General features: G+C 39.3%; 1 protein-coding gene across 2 annotated transcripts in view; it reads left to right on the forward strand.

The window, feature by feature from the left end:
• Positions 1–16,854, forward strand: part of ETV1 (ETS variant transcription factor 1) — a 67,858-nt gene that overhangs the window by 31,334 nt on the left and 19,670 nt on the right. For both annotated transcript variants that reach the window (XM_064444514.1, XM_064444513.1), the window contains exons 6-8: positions 2,558–2,687; positions 4,243–4,431; positions 8,258–8,505. In XM_064444514.1, coding sequence (XP_064300584.1) covers positions 2,558–2,687; positions 4,243–4,431; positions 8,258–8,505 — 567 coding nt within the window. The remainder of the gene's footprint in view (positions 1–2,557; positions 2,688–4,242; positions 4,432–8,257; positions 8,506–16,854) is intronic.

Raw genomic sequence — 16,854 nt, forward strand, 5'->3', positions numbered from 1 at the left:
TTAAAACTACAGCACAGATGCCTTCTAGCACTGTGCCCTGTACCTTGCTAGGACTGTACAGTAAGCAAAATAAAATGTACCTCGCAGCCGAGGCAGCAGGCTGGAGCCGTGTTCAGTGAAAGTAATTTAATTAGTGTTGATCATGACTCCAGATGATGGTGATTTGATAAGGAATAATTTAGTACTTAACAGCCTTTTACATGCACCAACTCCATGTGGGAAGGTAAAGCAAATTGCACAAAATGAATGTGCTGCTTTCACTTGTGCCTGTGCCAGTGAGCTGGAAAACTGCCTGTTAGCAGACGTTCAGGCTCTCAGCGCTGTGATGAAATACCCAGCCAGTTCTCCGCACAGGGCTGTGGTGTGGGAGTCTCTGTACTCCCGTTATTTAAAAATAAATAAGGGAAGTAATTTTTTATAACAGATTAACTCTGAGGAAGTAGCAAAGTTAAAATAAAAAATAAAATTAAAAAATAGAGCAGCATGTGGTCTTTGTGCAAATATGTGATACTGGCTTTAAAAAAGTCTTGTTGCAGTTGTGTTTTAATTCTCTGACTCAAGTCAAAGAGATTGCCTACCTTTGTGTCAGAGCTACCATCCTGGAGTTGTGGGGCCCATCATATGCATTAAATGTGTGGTGTGCCTTATCTGACCAAGACATGCAAGGAGAGTCAGCAGTAAAAGTTCACTAGGAAAAACCTGAAACAAGCTACTGGATGCCAGCCTGCTTTATGATTACGGTGGAAAGCTGACTGGACTGCATTTTGCTGTATTATTAAATTTGAGAATCTTTATTCAGGAAGTTCGTGTGGCCTTCTATTTTAGGGCAAGTTCAGACAGTTTTTTACAAGAGAGTTCTCTCCTTCTTGCGACGTTCACCACTTTTCGTCTCTGTTTAAAGTTACTGTGCTGTGCGTATTTGTGTACCTGTTTTACTGTCTGCTTTTCCTCTGTAGTCTTTCCAGATAATTGACTATTATCTACCAAATATAATAGCTGGATAGTAGTTTTAGAAATTCTTGTGAGTTTTGTGAAAATCTGTGGCAAAATAACATAGTGCTATCTTGCAGATGTCTCAGCTGAAAGGCAGTAGTATAAGCTGTCATGTAATAGGGTACGGGAGGACCCGGTTGTGAAAGGATTCTCTGACCGTTGCGCAACTGTGGGAAAACCCATGGTGGGAATCTGGAATCCAGATCTTACAGATACTTATAAATCAGTTTATTGGTTCTGATGCTCACTTCTTCGACAGCATTTCATTTACCTCCTCCTCCCCACCGAATGCATGCATGTGTATGCAGGTGCATTAGTATCAGAAAATATATAGCCTTTAACAAATTGTCTTTCCTAAGTTCAGGGGCAAGGGAAGGGGCAAGGTGCTACTTGACGGTATATAATAATGGCCTGATTTGGTGCTGAGGTTCTCTAAGAGGGACTGCTGCATGTATGTGGATTTCCACGGAGGTGCAAGTGTCTGTGTCAGTCTGGTGCGTGATATTAAAACTATGGTGTTTTGCTGACAACATCAAAAATTGGTGATAAAATTGATCTCCGAACTCTAGGTTTCTCAGAGTTCAAAAATGTGTTTACAACCTAATTTTATTTAAATCTTGAAGGGTGTGTTCTGAAGCTGTTAAATACTTGGTTTTAGTCTTTTGTCCTCCTAGCCACTTACTTTAGATTTGTCTATGTCAGGTGAACTTTAAATTTTCTTCTGCTTTAATTTTGGTTGAGGTTGGATGGGGAATAAGGAAAGTTGGCTGGCTTAAACTAATATGCTGGTTAACCTTGTCTTTTTCTTTGGCCTTTTTCTTAATCCAGACCAACTTGTGCTTCTAATTAATGCTGCATTTCTGTCACACTCCCTCTGTTCTTTTTGCCTTTTAAAAAAGCATGATTTTTTTTTCTCAGTTTATGTCTATATCACATTTGCTATTGACTTTGGTGGGGCCAGGATTTTATCTGGTCTATTTTTGAGAAAAATTACTGAAGCCATTTCTTATGCATTTTTTCTAATGTTACTTATTACTGAAGGCACATATAATCATCCAGCTTCATAAGTTTTACTGTAAATTTTCACGCATTCTGTGGGACAGAAAGATCACTGATCATATACTTGAGGCTGATAGACGAGAAATTTATTTTGGAGTCTTTTGCGTGGCACTCTGAAGTGAACTACTATTGCATTTATAGCTAAAAGCTACCTCTCTAATATTACTTAGAAACATTTGGTGCCTGGGAAGTATTTTGCCTCTGACAACATTTACAGTAGTTAAGCCAAATATAAGTGGGCTGTTATTTTCCTGCTAATGAGATGGGATCCTGGCCATCATTCTATTAAACAATAAAAGTGCTAATAGCCAATGCGAAGGATCTCTGGTGTCTATTTTTCAGTTGACACCCGAAGAAATATTTGAAATGTTTATTTCCTATATTGTTTTTAGTATTGCAATGGTTTAATTAATCATGTGTTTAATTAGCAGTGTCTAGCTTACTTGAGAAAGCTCATTGTTAGTATTGTATTTGGATTTTAATTACATTTTCTTTCTCTTTCCAGTGGCTTTTCATGGTCTCCCTGTGAAAATCAAGAAGGAACCCCATAGCCCATGTTCAGAACTTGGCTCTGCTTGCAGTCAAGAGCAACCATTCAAGTTCAGTTATGGGGAAAAGTGCCTGTACAATGTCAGGTAAAGCAATCAGGAGCATGTTTGCAGTGAGAACTGCTGATTTAAATGAGGACTGACTAAAGAGTAATAAAACCATAATAGAGATCTTATAAAAGTTACCTCTTCAGCAGATAACAGACTGATGAGATAATGCATTTAGCTGATGAACACTGATGGAGTTGTTTACAGTGGTATCAAACACTTACATAACCATTTTAAAGCAGTGTTTTTCATCAAAATGCATATTCTCCATTCCTTCTCCATGGGAGATAGCCAGAGTTAAAAAACCCAGGGTGCAAGCATGAAATAGAAGGGAGGAGTGTCTTGTTTTCTGCAAGTTGTGTTGAAAGTATTTTCAAAATGCATTACACACATTAGGAAAGAGAGACCTGTGTAACAGGCAAGAGATTGGCAGGTCTGAGCAACACATTAAGTATTTGACAAGTTTTGCAGACGTTATATGTGTATATTTGTGGGGGATTCCAATTTAAAATAGTATTTCATTAGGCTCTGCCTCTTTGTTACCTATTCAAAAGCAAGTTGTCTCCTTTTATAGGGAGAAATAATAAAAGCTTTAGTTATTTGTGGGTGGTGGAGGGGCTTGATACCACTGCCTTCTTTATTGACTTTCTTTTGGTTTGCACTTATGTCTCACTCCTTCCTTTAGTGTCAGCAGTGAAGGGTTTCTTATTGACATTTCAGTCTATTTTAGAATCTTTCATCTAGCTTGCAAGTTTTTATTCTCATTAATGTACTATCAAAACTGTTAGCACTTAAAGCATTTACATTTAACTTTTTGGATATGAAGGAGGGGAGAACATTAAAAAAAAAAAAAGGCTGCCACCTTTGCCAGTCATAGAGGACTGATTTTGATTTAAAAAAATCAAATGCAAACATTGATGGGTGTGATAGGTGCTAGGGGGCCTGACAGGAAAGTATGCAAGTTCGTGCTTACTATCTGCCTATTGTCTGCATTTTTTCTGTTAAGAAAGAGGGATGATCAAAGTGCACTCAAGTCCTTTCCTGATTTGGGACACCTCTGAAAATAGCATCTATGTATTTGCAGGACCAGCACTTTATTTTTGAGAGATAGAGGGGAGGAGAGGCTGCTGCATCCTAGAGAGGGTAGCTAAGCCAACATACCATTGTTTTTCTGGGTCAGATCTCTTCCCTCTAGCTGTATTGTTTTACTGTCTCACTTTGTGGTTTGCGCAAGCTCTAAAAGAGTCTTGACAGGCACTGCTGGCTCTTTGTGCTCTAGTCCAGGTGCTTCTACTTTTATGTATTTTGTATAACTCCTGTTAGAATGTCACTGTAAGACTGAATCCTTTCAAAATACATTTCTGTGCCCCAGAGAAGAAAATGCTGTGTTGAACCCCTTGCCTTTAACATGATTTTTCAGTGCGCTTTGCAATGTAAAGTAGATAATTCCTCTGCCCCAAACTGGTTAATAAGGTAACTATAATGAAAAGCTTATAAATGTGACACTTAAGGTTTTCCTTCTGGAGGTAGATGCTACTTTTTTTTTTTTACAGAGAAAATAAGCTGACCTTCTTTCCCCTTGCCTTACTGATAGTGCCTATGATCAGAAGCCACAAGTGGGAATGAGGCCCTCCAACCCACCGACGCCATCCAGCACTCCTGTGTCACCGCTGCACCATGCCTCCCCAAACTCAGCTCAGACTCCTAAACCTGACCGGGTTTTCCCTACCCATCTCCCTCCATCCCAGTCCATTCAAGACAACAGCTTCCCTATGGACCACAGGTAAAACACAAAACACGTGAGGGACCCATGCAGAAGGCATTTCAGTTGTGGCTGCAAGTCTCTTACAGAGGTTAGCAGTGCCTTCCTGCCTAGAACTATTCCCTTTCGGGTTGGGGGACCAATGTGAATGCCAGCAAAGTTCAGAGTGTCAGAAATATGTGTGTTTTCTGAAAGGCTGGCACCCAATTTGATGGACTTCGGTAGGAGTTCATATTGGCAGTGACAGAGTTTTAATGACCTGCTTCTTCTGTCTTGTGAGGATGATTACAGGGTGCTAGATAATCTCATCTAGGCTCCCTTTCCCATGAAAGGTTGGACCAGATGGTCTTTCAAGGTCCCTTTGGACCTGGGCTATTCTGTGGTTCACTTGAGGCTAGTAAGCCCTACGAGGTAATGAAGTCACTAGCAAGCGTGATCCTGGCTATAAATAACTGGCCTCTTGCTAAGCAGTTCACCTATCTACGAGATAAGTGGCCGTGTTATGGTGTAACTGCTTGAGAATATTCTTCGGAAGGGTGGATCATTTTTCCAACCCCACTTGAAATACAGCGTTTCAAACAAACTAAGATGCCAACATAAACTGTGCTTAAATAACATTAGTCTGAGTAAAAGCCACAAGAGCTAGAGACTAGAATTAAAGCTTAAACTGTCCTTAAGTCACCCTGTTTTGTTTTGATATGTTAGAAATCCCCAGACAACTGACTATCTTCCTTAGATCCATTTTGCAACACATACGCTCAATGGATTTCCCTGAATTTTGAGGCCAAACACTTGCTTGTGGAATTCTGTATGTTCTAACCTTTATTGCATGAACCTGTTTGTGTCTGCTGTGTTGTGTGATTGCTCTTAGCATTTAAAATTTCAGATATACGTAAAGGGATATATATGTTCAGAAACTTGACTTAGCGCTGAAACATTAGCAAATTAAGAAGCAACTGAAAAGAAAATCACAGTAGCTGGGGGTGCGATTTGCATGCATCTGCTCTAATAAGGGCTATTATATCCAGGGATTTGTGCAGATCACTTCTGAAGGGGGTTGCTAAGGTTCATATTGCTGTTTTGTGCTCTGCTGAGGTAGTTTTAAGTATAACCCAAGGTTCTCTGCAAGCCCTCCTAGCTTGTAGGAAACACTGAATTGGCCCCTTCAGCTGCCATAGTCACCATCTTTCCCCCCTCCGTGGACTGTGGTCTAACCACGCAGGCCCCCAGTGAAGCCAATCACCGGTTTTGATTACAGGATGGTGGAGAAATGTGTTGCTGTATATGCACCAAAGTCAAGTTGTCAGGAGACTGAAATCTCTAGAAGCTAAATGGCTTCTGTGCAGAGAGCAGTAATAAGATTTTTCAGGTGAAAAAATCTTTTATTTTAGAGCAACTTGTAAAGAGAGGGCTGAAGCTCTATGTCAGCCCTAATTTGAGTATGTATAGAGATTTGCATACACCTTAGTGTATTTTTCTTTACCCATAACACTTGCTCTGCACAAGCTTTGTAGGCTTTTTACATGATTTCCCTCTCCCTCCCCCATCTTTGTTATTCATGTTCTTTAGGGCATTTTGCACTAATGCTTCCCTTCCGTGCTAGCACCTCATGTGTTCTAGTAAAGTCCAAAATAGCTGACTCAGGGGAAAAAAAAAAATTTTTCCTTTTCTTTAAAAGAAAGGTACACTTGTAGTGGAAGATATTTTTCCACATTTTCGTATTTATTTTAAGTCTTCTCACTTCCAGTTGTTTGAAGCAAATGTGTACTTTGTATTTTTGTGAAATTCAAATCTTCCTAATTTACAAGGTGGTGTGCTGCTACAATGAGTGTATTCAGAAAATGTCATTTAAACAAATGACCCACCTATGTGAGTTCATATATATAATCTGTGACTCAGGGCATATTTCCTTGGACTATGCATTGGTGGCATAAGATAGCATTAGTATCTAGAATATAGAGCCCATACATCTTCATACGGGGCATGAATATATGAACGATAAGTGGTCCTAACAAGTACCAACAGGAATCAAATCCACTTGTATAAACAAATGGCTTGATTCCATACAAAGCTTCCAGTACAACAAGTATTATTAACTTCCTTTGAGGCTTTGTGAGTGAGCCTGTTTCTTATTTTAACTTGAAGTTGCAATTTTCTGATTCACTCCTTGACAGTTCTTAATGATAATTTCTGCTTCTTTTTTTGGCTAATGAAAAAAGGAAAAGAGGGAAATGAATGCAGTGCCAGTCAGCCTAACTGTTTCATAATACATTTGAGTTTCTAAGTTTATTTTCTGCAGGTGTAGGTGGAATTGCAAAATCCAATGCTACAGTGCAGTACTCTTTCTACTGCAAAATATAATATTTACAGCATCATTAAAAAATTCATTTTGTCTCCAGTACTACATTGTAATAGTTTCTATCTCTGTAGCTCCCACAGTATTTGTAATTAAGGTATGACAGTAAATACTTGTCAGACCAAGTTCCCAGCAGTATTATGACAGATGTTAGTACAGTTTAAATTGTTTCAGAAACATGTACTACATATGAGTTGCTAGTCAAGGACCGTATTGTCTGTGCAGTCAAATTCCTGCATTCTTCTTCACTCACCTAGTGTTCTCCAGGAGAATGTCTGCTTTTGCTGGCGTGAACCAAAGTCAGATCCAAAGTACAGGAAGCTGAAGAATGATTAATTCTCGATATTTTTAGTGTGACAGTGAGAAACTTGCAAAGAACGGCACAGTTTGCTTTTTTTTTTTTAAAAAAAAAAGAAGGTGTGTCTTCTTCATGAGTGAAAACAGGACTAGTAAGCAGTTTGTTCCAAGAACGTTGCATCTGCTATGGATTAGTGCAGCCACAACATTACTACAGTGGTGCTTCTGCAGGTAATTTGCAGGACATGACAGGAGGACTTTACGCAGTTCATCAGGGCATGGTGGGGAAAATAACAGCCTTGTATTCTTCTCTATGCTTCTGAACCTGCAGAAGTCCAAGTAATTATATCCAGGCCTTTTAGTGCAGAGAGATATGTTTTATGGAAGAAACAACAAGCATAGGTTCTCAAGCAGGGTTACATGTAAATGAAGTTAATTTAAAACAGAGCATTTGGGAATAGTGAATGACAGTGTGGCTTGTATGGATGACTTCTTTCACGTAGAAATGACGAAGGGAACAAGTTAAGGCAGGAGGGGAGTTCTTAAGCATTGTTTCTCTTAGCAAAAATTTGCACCCTCTCCATTTTCTGGGTTCCTTGCATTCCCTTCCCATTAGTGCTGGAATGCAGTGCCAGCCTTGCAGGTAGATCTCTCACAGTGCTAGGCCTGAGAGGACAGAACTGTGGACTTTCACCCTGGAATGATTCCAGATACTGTGGCAGACAATACTCTTCATTCAAAATGTTTGTGTGTGTTGTGGTCAGAATGGTTTCCATGTAACAGTAAGAATGGTAAGAGTAAATTAGAGTACAAGCAATGCGTTGCTAATACTCGTGAAAGAACAGAGAACTCTAAGACTCCCTTATGTTACTGTGGTCAGATGTCAGCCTTTCTACTAGTTTGAAGCTGGTGCATTTCCTGTTTGCTGCTTCTGTTGAGAGAAGATGCTGAAAGCAAAGAGGATGGTGGTGGGGACAGGTCTTAGAGCTGGTAACTAATAGGGGGCTGTTTTTGTTTCTTTGCTTGTTACTGTTCTACAATGCAAGGGATCCTGATGGGAGCACTTGGTGTTATCATAAGCAAAATGTTTGCTACTGAGAAAGTGATACAGCTGCTAATCGTGACCTGTGAAGATCTTTGGGAAATGGAATGTAGCTCAAGTCCTTTACATGACCTCTCTAACTTGTGTCCTAGATTTCGCCGCCAGCTCTCTGAACCTTGCAATTCTTTCCCACCTTTGCCTGCAATGCCAAGGGAAGGACGTCCAATATATCAGCGCCAGATGTCTGAGCCAAACATCCCTTTCCCTCCTCAAGGTTTTAAGCAGGAGTACCACGATCCAGTTTATGAACACAATGCTATGGTTAGCAGTGCAGCCAGTCAAAATTTCCCCCCTCCTCTGATGATTAAGCAGGAGCCTAGAGATTTTGCATATGATTCAGGTAGGTGAGACTCTCCTTTACTTCTGCATAGTAAATAAATGAGTCCAAGCTGGTGCTATTGATGTTTTGATCATATGAACTGAAACTTGCTCGTTTGGCTTCTGAGTCTCCTGAAGTAATTTATGTCCGATATAGCTTATGAAGTAGTAAGATGGCTACATAGTACACTGTAACTTGTGCCACTGTTGCTGTTGCTTGCTCTGCAAAGGATTTCATTTTCCAGAACCCCCTGTCCAGGCAGTGCACAGGTTGGAGAAGCTGGGGAAGAAAAAATCATGGGTGCAAAACTGAGCTTTGCTTAAGAGGGGTCTTGTTCTGTGCTGTCTCATCTCTGACCTCTGAATTTGTGTGCTCCATTTTATGAGCACTTTCATTTATCTGCCAGAAATAGAGGACTCTTTCTCCTCTTGCTTGCACTACTTTAAATCAGGAGTAACTCCGCTGAAGTGGGGTTTATACAGCTATAAAACCAATGAGGGAGAAGAATCAGCCAAATTGGTGTCAGCTTCTCAGATTGTGCATACTGCTGTGTTTTGTGGAGGTATATAATCTGTGATGCCAGGTTGCTGATGTAGAGAATACGCTGTTGCTATTAATAATGTTTATTATGATTGTGCTTATAGGGCAACTGGAATGGAGCCTTATTGCTCTACAGACTGTACAAAACAGAGGAGGTGGTGGCAGAGCCTGCTCTCAATAGCTTCTGGTCAAAATAGAAAGATAAGCGGTAGAAAGGATAAAAACATAAATCAAGGGAATAACACTGTAAATGTTTGCCATAATTTAAATCTACTATTTATATTGTACTTGGGAAAAGAGAGAGAGAATTAGGGAAGCAAAAGAGGAGTTCAGTGATGACTATCAAGTAACAAGGAGAAGGAAACTGGGAGGGTAGTATGGAGAGAAGTTGAGGTTAAAACAGCATTTAGTGGGCTAGGTGTAAACAGTTCATCAGTACTGAGCTGAGAAAATGCAATCAAAACACATTTTTCAGTTCCGGTGTAAGTGATTTCTGCAGCTCCTCTTCAGTCTCTGCTTCTGTGCTGCTTTGTGTATGCCACAGTGTTGAAAGGGAAGTATTTCAGTGAGTCCTTACCATACCATGCTTCTGGATGAGGATGCAATGCTTTCGTACACAAGCAGCCTGAGTTGGGCAAGGGGAATGGGTGGCCCTGACTTCCGTCTGACTCTCTCTTCTGGGTGGTGCAGTACCTGCAGTGCTTTCCTGCTGGTTTATCCTCTAGCTAGATGCTTTTGCAGTTTATTTCCCAAAGGTTACAAGGCAGCAGAGGTGAGGTCTCCTTTGAAAGTTTAGCCCATGTCAAACTATCTTCCAATTGGATATAGTGGAGAATTTGTTTTTGTTGTCTTTTCTGTAGCTAACTTAACATTGTTTATTTAGTGGGCTTTTTTTTGTGTTATCATTGTTGTAAAGCCCTTGGTTTTGAATTTATCTCAGATTTACAACAGGGGAATTTGGAAAGTAGAGCTGCTTTCTCCTTTCTTACTCTTGACAAGTAAAGAACCAATCCTTAGGTAAATTTGAGTTAGACCTATACAGGGATGGGACCATGAGTGAAATATTTCTCAAAGTTGAAATATAAGACAAGATGAAAACAAGTTCAGGTTACAAGAATCAGATCTCGAACTAAACCCATTCATTGATGAAGATTCTGAGATACATGCCTTTGGCAGTCATGTATCTTTAGTCTTACAGAGCAGCATGGGGGAGACTGTCTGCATAGTTAATGTGGCAATGGATAATAAATAGGGGACTTCAGCTTCAGGCACTGCCAGTCTCTTGCAACCTTCACAAGCACCGTTATTCATCCTGCTAAATTAAAGGGTGAAAAAAGGCCCTTTTGTAAGCATGCTTCATATTTGGCTAGGAAGTAGGATCTCCTTATTGCATACTATTACTTTAAATCTGAGTTGGCTGCTAGCATTCATCTTTCTTTGGAATATTCTTTGGGGGGGGGAAGAAAATTTTCTTCTGGAAGGAAGATGTGCAAACTTGTATCCAATTCTGTCATGCCTTTCTCTTTGTGCTAGCAAGAACAACATTCCACTTTATAGTAATGACATTCAAGTAAAATTGTTGTTTCTTTTGTAGATGAATAATTAGTTTTTAAAAATGTAATAGCTGTGTAACCAGTGGTCATGAAAAATTAATCTGTTGGTATCAGGAAGTACTTTTATTGGCTTCAGAATCGCTGCATTTAAGTTGACACATCTGTACACTCCATAAATTGCAGTCAACAACTGTGGTCTGTTGATATTTTGTCTTGCTACCATCTGTTCTCTAGAAACCATCATTTTCCATCCTTGCTAAGAGTACATTAAATAACCCCTTAGGAAACATAATGTATTTGTCACTGAATCATTGATTTCATTTTTCACCTATGGATGTTCAAGGAAGGGGGAATGCCAGAGTGAAAAGTCTTTTTCGCATGGTATTTTATTGCAGCTCAGATAAGAATATAGAAACATATTTAAAAAGTTCATTGTAATACACCAAGATGTTCCTTTTGGGATGTTTTTGTAAAAGCCTCATAAAAGTTCATTGCTTTTGTGCACTATACTTTTATACTTTGTGGGAAGCTGGTGAATGAAAAGCATTATTATGGAATGATTATAACTCTATTAAAACATGACATTAATTATGACATGGGAAATGGCAGATCAATTAGTTGTAATTGTAATTGCAGGTATGCAATTTCTACTGCAGAATGTTTGAGATAATGGAAAAAGAAAAATGTCAACAGAGTAGAAGCTCTTCCTTATACTTATCCGTCCACACTTCTAGAAGTCACAGTACATCACACATGTTCAATCAATCAGACCTTATTTTCTGCATCAGGTTGTTTTTTTTTTTCATGGCTGCCAGTCAGACATATTTAATACTTGATGCTGTATCTAGGAACTTTAAGCACCAAGATGCAGCTAAGGACATATAGACTTTTGCAATTTTGCATCATTAGTGAATATACCCCAGAAGGCTTCCCAAGACCTTTGTTTGCAAGGGTTGGTAGTGGGCATTCCTGTACCGTTAGCACTTCTAGAATTCTATTCAGGTATTCAGTTATTTAAACAAAAAAGGCCAAACTTGCGATGCTTCATCTATTCTGGGCTTTATTTTGAAGCAGGATCTTTGCAGGCTTGATCCTTACCACCTCATGTAGTGTGTTAGCAAATTTACTAAGGTACAACTCTAGCTATGAATGTATCAGTTAATATTGAAAGTCTAGTTTTAAAATTACATCTTAAGTTGTTGTTAAGTTTAAATCTCATATTCTGTTTTGCCAAATTGAAATACTTACTCTGGTTGGAAAGCTCTTCTATGGCTATGTCTTTGACTGGGAACTTTGAAATTTGTCGCACAGTAGTGTTAAGAGTTAAGTAGAGGAGGAATTGTTGCTTGCATGCCCTTATTACCAATTGCCACGAATTTATCTAGATAGATTAATTCTTCCTTGAGCAGATTAGAGGCGTTAGCAGTGCTATTCTCACAGTTACGTTTCAGGGTAGCATCCCAATTAATATGCTTGAATAATGGACCTCAGAACATTTAGATTCTGTCCCTGTCATTTCCAAAGTTTTCTTCCAAGATACTAGTCACATCACTTAAGGAATTAACTATCCCGAGTTATTAGCCTCCATATCTTGCTTTCTGGGTTGCTCATCCTTTTCATTCCTGAGGCCTCAAAAGCAATAAATACCTTGTGTTGGCACGTTAGAATGGATGAGGAACTGCCCCTGTGTTAAGAGAGACAAGCGGAGGCAGAGAGACACATCAGATGTATATACCTGCTTATTTTGGGTGCCCAGTTAGGACTGGATAATTTTTAAAGGACATAGTGTATTACACATGTTCAAAGCTTAGCTCCTAGGGACTTCCTTTGTGCTTCTAAGCAAGGCAGTATGTGAACATCAGATTAGGGTCCCTGTGTAAGCACTTCAAAAATAAGAAATGCATAATATGAAAAATCTGGCAGAAGCCACGTGACTACTTTGGCAAATTTCATTGAGGCTGGAATGGGCTTTGTTGGGGCCTAAAATTGACCGTTCAGCTGTATTAATCTTGAAGTCATCTTTTCCTTTCTTGAAATGTTCTGCCTCATTGAGTGCACAACTTCCAGACTCTGTAACAAATGAAACGGGCTCCACCTGCAAAGCTGTTTACTTCATGGCTCTCCCTCCCCCAAACAGTTTTGACCGGTGCACTCAAGAGGCAAGAGTGCCGAGGCAAAAGGCTGTATTATAATTCATTTGCAACAAAGGAGTTGTATCAAGGTTGCCCAGGAAGTTGTAATTATGACACTTCTTAACCTCCTAAGTTTGCTCTCATATGTATAGGATGTTGTTAGCATTCTGCCATCCATGTTATAAATGTGTGTTTACCTACTGACTAGAATGGAATAAAAAGCAAGCGTCCTTTCAAATACCTGATGTGGTGGTTTTTTGGAAAGCAAATCAATGCAAATTAATGTGGAAAAAGATCCCTAGTAGCACATTCTTCTCTAGAGATCAGCTGACATGTCCTTAAATTTGGGACTTTGCAGAACAGCATAAGACAATGTGTTGAATTAAAATTTCAACGGGAAAAAAATTCAGTTTATTTATTGGCAGTGTATTTATTTGCAGATTGCTTTTTTTCTTTCTTTCCTGTTTTAAACAACAGTTGGGTATTCTATTGTACTTCTTGGAGGTAAAGTTTAGACATTTTGAGATGCTAGTATAAAAAAAAAAAGAAATCTTAGCTGTCAGTAAGAGTCAGTACAGTTACGCTTTTTCCAGGATATCCTCTAGTGAATTGACCAGTGCAGCATTTCAAATGACACAACTCATGGTGCTTCTCTTACTGTCTTTAATTATATTGGCTAATTTTTGCACAGTGCTTTGAAAACATAAAGCGCTGTATGAGTGCTAAGTATTATTACTACAATTATTCTCCTGGGAGATTATTTCACAGACTAATAGACTTCACAGTTAAGAAATATTTTTTGATCGTAAGCCTAAATTTTCCCTTTGATCAGGTCCATTCCCTTGCTCATAGCTACACCTCTTTGGCTTATCCTAAACAATTCCTTGGTATTAACATACCACCTCTAAATCTCTGTAGACAGTTTGCATGTATACTTTTAGTGTGACTGTGTGACTTGTTGAGATCTTGCTTCATAAATCCTCCAGCTGCTTAATCTTTTCCTCAAATTGTCTCTAGGTTTTCTTTTTCTCTGTCGTGTGTGTGTCGTCCATCCCCGTCCCCGTCCCCCCCCGCGCTTTTTTTTTTTTTTGTCAGGCTGCAAATATTTGTGGTATTCTTGAACATAGTTTTATAAAACAGTCTGTGAAACAAAACTGACTCCATCCTTTTCCTGGATGTGGTGCTTCAGTACGTGCATCTCAAAACTGCATCCCCCCATGGCTTTAAATAAATTCTTTTACGCAGCAGTACAATTGTTTGCAATGAAAAAGTGGCTGGCATAAAGGTAGGAGGGGCAAAGGATAGAAGTTTGCTCTCGAGTTCAGTAGGTTTAAGAAGTCTCCCCTCCTTGTTTTTGGTTTTTCAGTTTTCCCGAGTCTCACTTCTGTGGTTTAAAAATATTTCACCCTCTTCTTTCAGGAGCTTGTCTTTGCTGTGTTGCTTCAGTGAATGAGCATGGATTTTGTTCAGTAGTTAAGCTGCACTGCACTTTGTACTTGCTCTTAAAACACATAAACACAAGTCTGCTATTGGATGATATGAGTAGTAGAAAAAAATAACATCTGAGGGGCAAACTTGGGAAACCTGGACTTCAGAAGATTGCTATGGAAGTCAGAGTTTTAACTTTTTGCTTGTTTCCCATCTAGCTATTCACGGCTATTCACTAATTCTGTCTGAAAGTAATCTGTAGTTAGCATAGAATTCATTTTGTAATATTATCTTCGTGAACAAAGGAAAACCTGAATACCAAGTTAATGTGAACATATAGGCAGGAGACCATACATCTATTTTTCCTTTCAAAGGAGACAATAAGATCTGAAAAATTGTCCTGCAGTCCCTGTTTTTCAAAGAAATGGATAAATATCCTCTAAATCTACAGTTACAGTAAGTGGCACTGGCTAATGATTTGATTTGAGGATTGAGAGCACAGTCTGGATTTACTCTTTGTGCATTAACGCAGGTCAAATGGACACAGGCTGCATTTTAAATCAGTAATGGAAGGCTGAAGCCTGCCTTAAACCAATCACATCAGCCTTACCCAAGACCGATTGATCCCGAGAGACTGAGCCCTGTGAGCATAGCTTTTATATGAATGGACTCTGTGCAGCCTGAAGTTTCATTCATAAAATGGATGCTGAAGGGAAAAAAAAAAAAACCCACACACGCCAAACCCTGGAATGTCCATTTATGCGGAGCTGAAGGGTGTAGTGTTCCCTCAGCTGCTGCTTTTGCCAGTTGCCTTAAAGTAATGATTAATGCTCCTTGGCCCTGCCTGCCTGTAACCTGACACCATTTATGGCCTTGGTGTGTTTCTAATGTATAGTGAATGAGAAGGCTACATTCTCAAATCAGAAACATAAACAGGAACTGGTTGGTCTGAATTCCATTCAAATATGTCACTTCAGCCGTGCAGTGTTTGTCCAACTTCGATTTTACAGGCAGGGGACGGGGCGGAGGAGAAAAAGCAACACAGACATTTTTGCAGTAAGATTACTAACAAAAGGAGCGAGGGAGAGAGAAAATACTTCTGTCTTTTGTTGAATTCAAAGGGAAGCAATGTTTAAAATACATTTTACAGTTACTGAGGTTAATAAAAGCAAATACATGATTTTAAAATATGCTCAAAAGATCAGCTCCATGTGGAATTTCAATTCAGAGCTGAATGTATGAGCCTTTGTTTTCCTGTTCTGCTGTATAAAAAGTTACACATCGCCGAGACAGGCTGTTGACATCTGGTCTCAGAAAATGCATTAGATGTTGTCATAGATCTAAAAACCAAAGTTGTGGAAAGGAAGCTGTTTGCTTAAGGTTTTCTTTCTGTATGTGTGTAATAATTCCACTTCGACATGAGCTGGTGGGGCCAAATCTAGTTCTCCGGTAGGTTTTTCTCAAGTGAGGGGTAAGATATTAAACTTAACAAATTTTAATCATCTCTTTTTCAGAAGGGAATGTGTGTGTATCTATGAGTGCACATACTTCTGGATTTTTTTTTCCTAATTGCTGGTACGAAGGCTAGTGACAGACAAAATGAAGAACAAAACCTTCCATTCTGAATGTTTTTAAACTGCATAATGATTTGGAAAAAGAATACTTAATTTTTAGGTTGATTTTTAGAGAAGATAGTGACTCTATTTTCACTCATATAACTTCAGTGTACCTACATTTTTTGTGCTGAACCTGCTAAGGAAAATATAATGCTGACTTTTGTATTGCCAGGATTTTACCAAGTTGTTGGACTCTGTTGTAATTAAATACCTTCTGAGGGGATAGTGCTTTTAAAGGTGGTTGAACTAAAACCTAACCAACCAGCATTTGAAGTGTGAAATATGCTCAAGCAATTCCTGTGTAAGGAGATTGCCATTAGTTCTAGTATTTCTACCTGTCTCTATTTGGAGAGACATACGAGTTTTAATCTAAGTGTTTTCTGCAGGTTTACAAAATTGTAGGTTTCATGATCAGAAAGAATCATTTGGTACCTCTCCCTGCAAAACACAGGTCAAGGATTTTTCTTAGTGATGCCTGGTGCCACCTTAGCCACTTGTTGTGGTCTAGTTTTTTAAGAATTGCCTTTCTTACCTAAAAAGCCCTGTCGGTTTTCCAGTGATTTCAGTATTAGTCTTCACCCTTGAGCTGGTCAGAGCTTCTCAGTGGTGGTAAACAGCTGCTTTCCACCACGAGGCTAAATGTGTTTCAGTGGTGGATGAAGCACTCCTTTGTAAACAGTTTGTCAGTTCTTTTGGAAATCCATGAACAGAAAAGTTACTTGTAGTGTGATTGTGATGTTACTCAGTTTGAGGCCAAAAGTATGATGTGTTCCAGATCAAATATTTTATTTTAAAAAGGCTACCTTTGTCTCTGCACTTACTTGGTAAAAAAACCTCTCCCACTACACCAGCCACCTCTGCACGTACCAGAGAAATGCTTGCCTTGCACAAGGAAGTACTTGGCAAAGCCCTGCAAGGCACTGAAGGGAGGGCTGGCATACTCACAGTGTGTGTAGCACAGGGTCAGGCTGACGTGTGTGTGGTGCCTGGGAGTTAGATTGGTCACACTTACCAGAGGGGCTTGTCCAGGCTCTGTTCCTGGTAGCACAAAAGGAAAGAATCTGCATGCACTGTATTTCTTGCCTATGGGAAGACAAGTGG

This window comes from Phalacrocorax carbo, chromosome 2 (genome assembly GCF_963921805.1).
Source record: "Phalacrocorax carbo chromosome 2, bPhaCar2.1, whole genome shotgun sequence".
Lineage (NCBI taxonomy): Eukaryota > Metazoa > Chordata > Aves > Suliformes > Phalacrocoracidae > Phalacrocorax > Phalacrocorax carbo.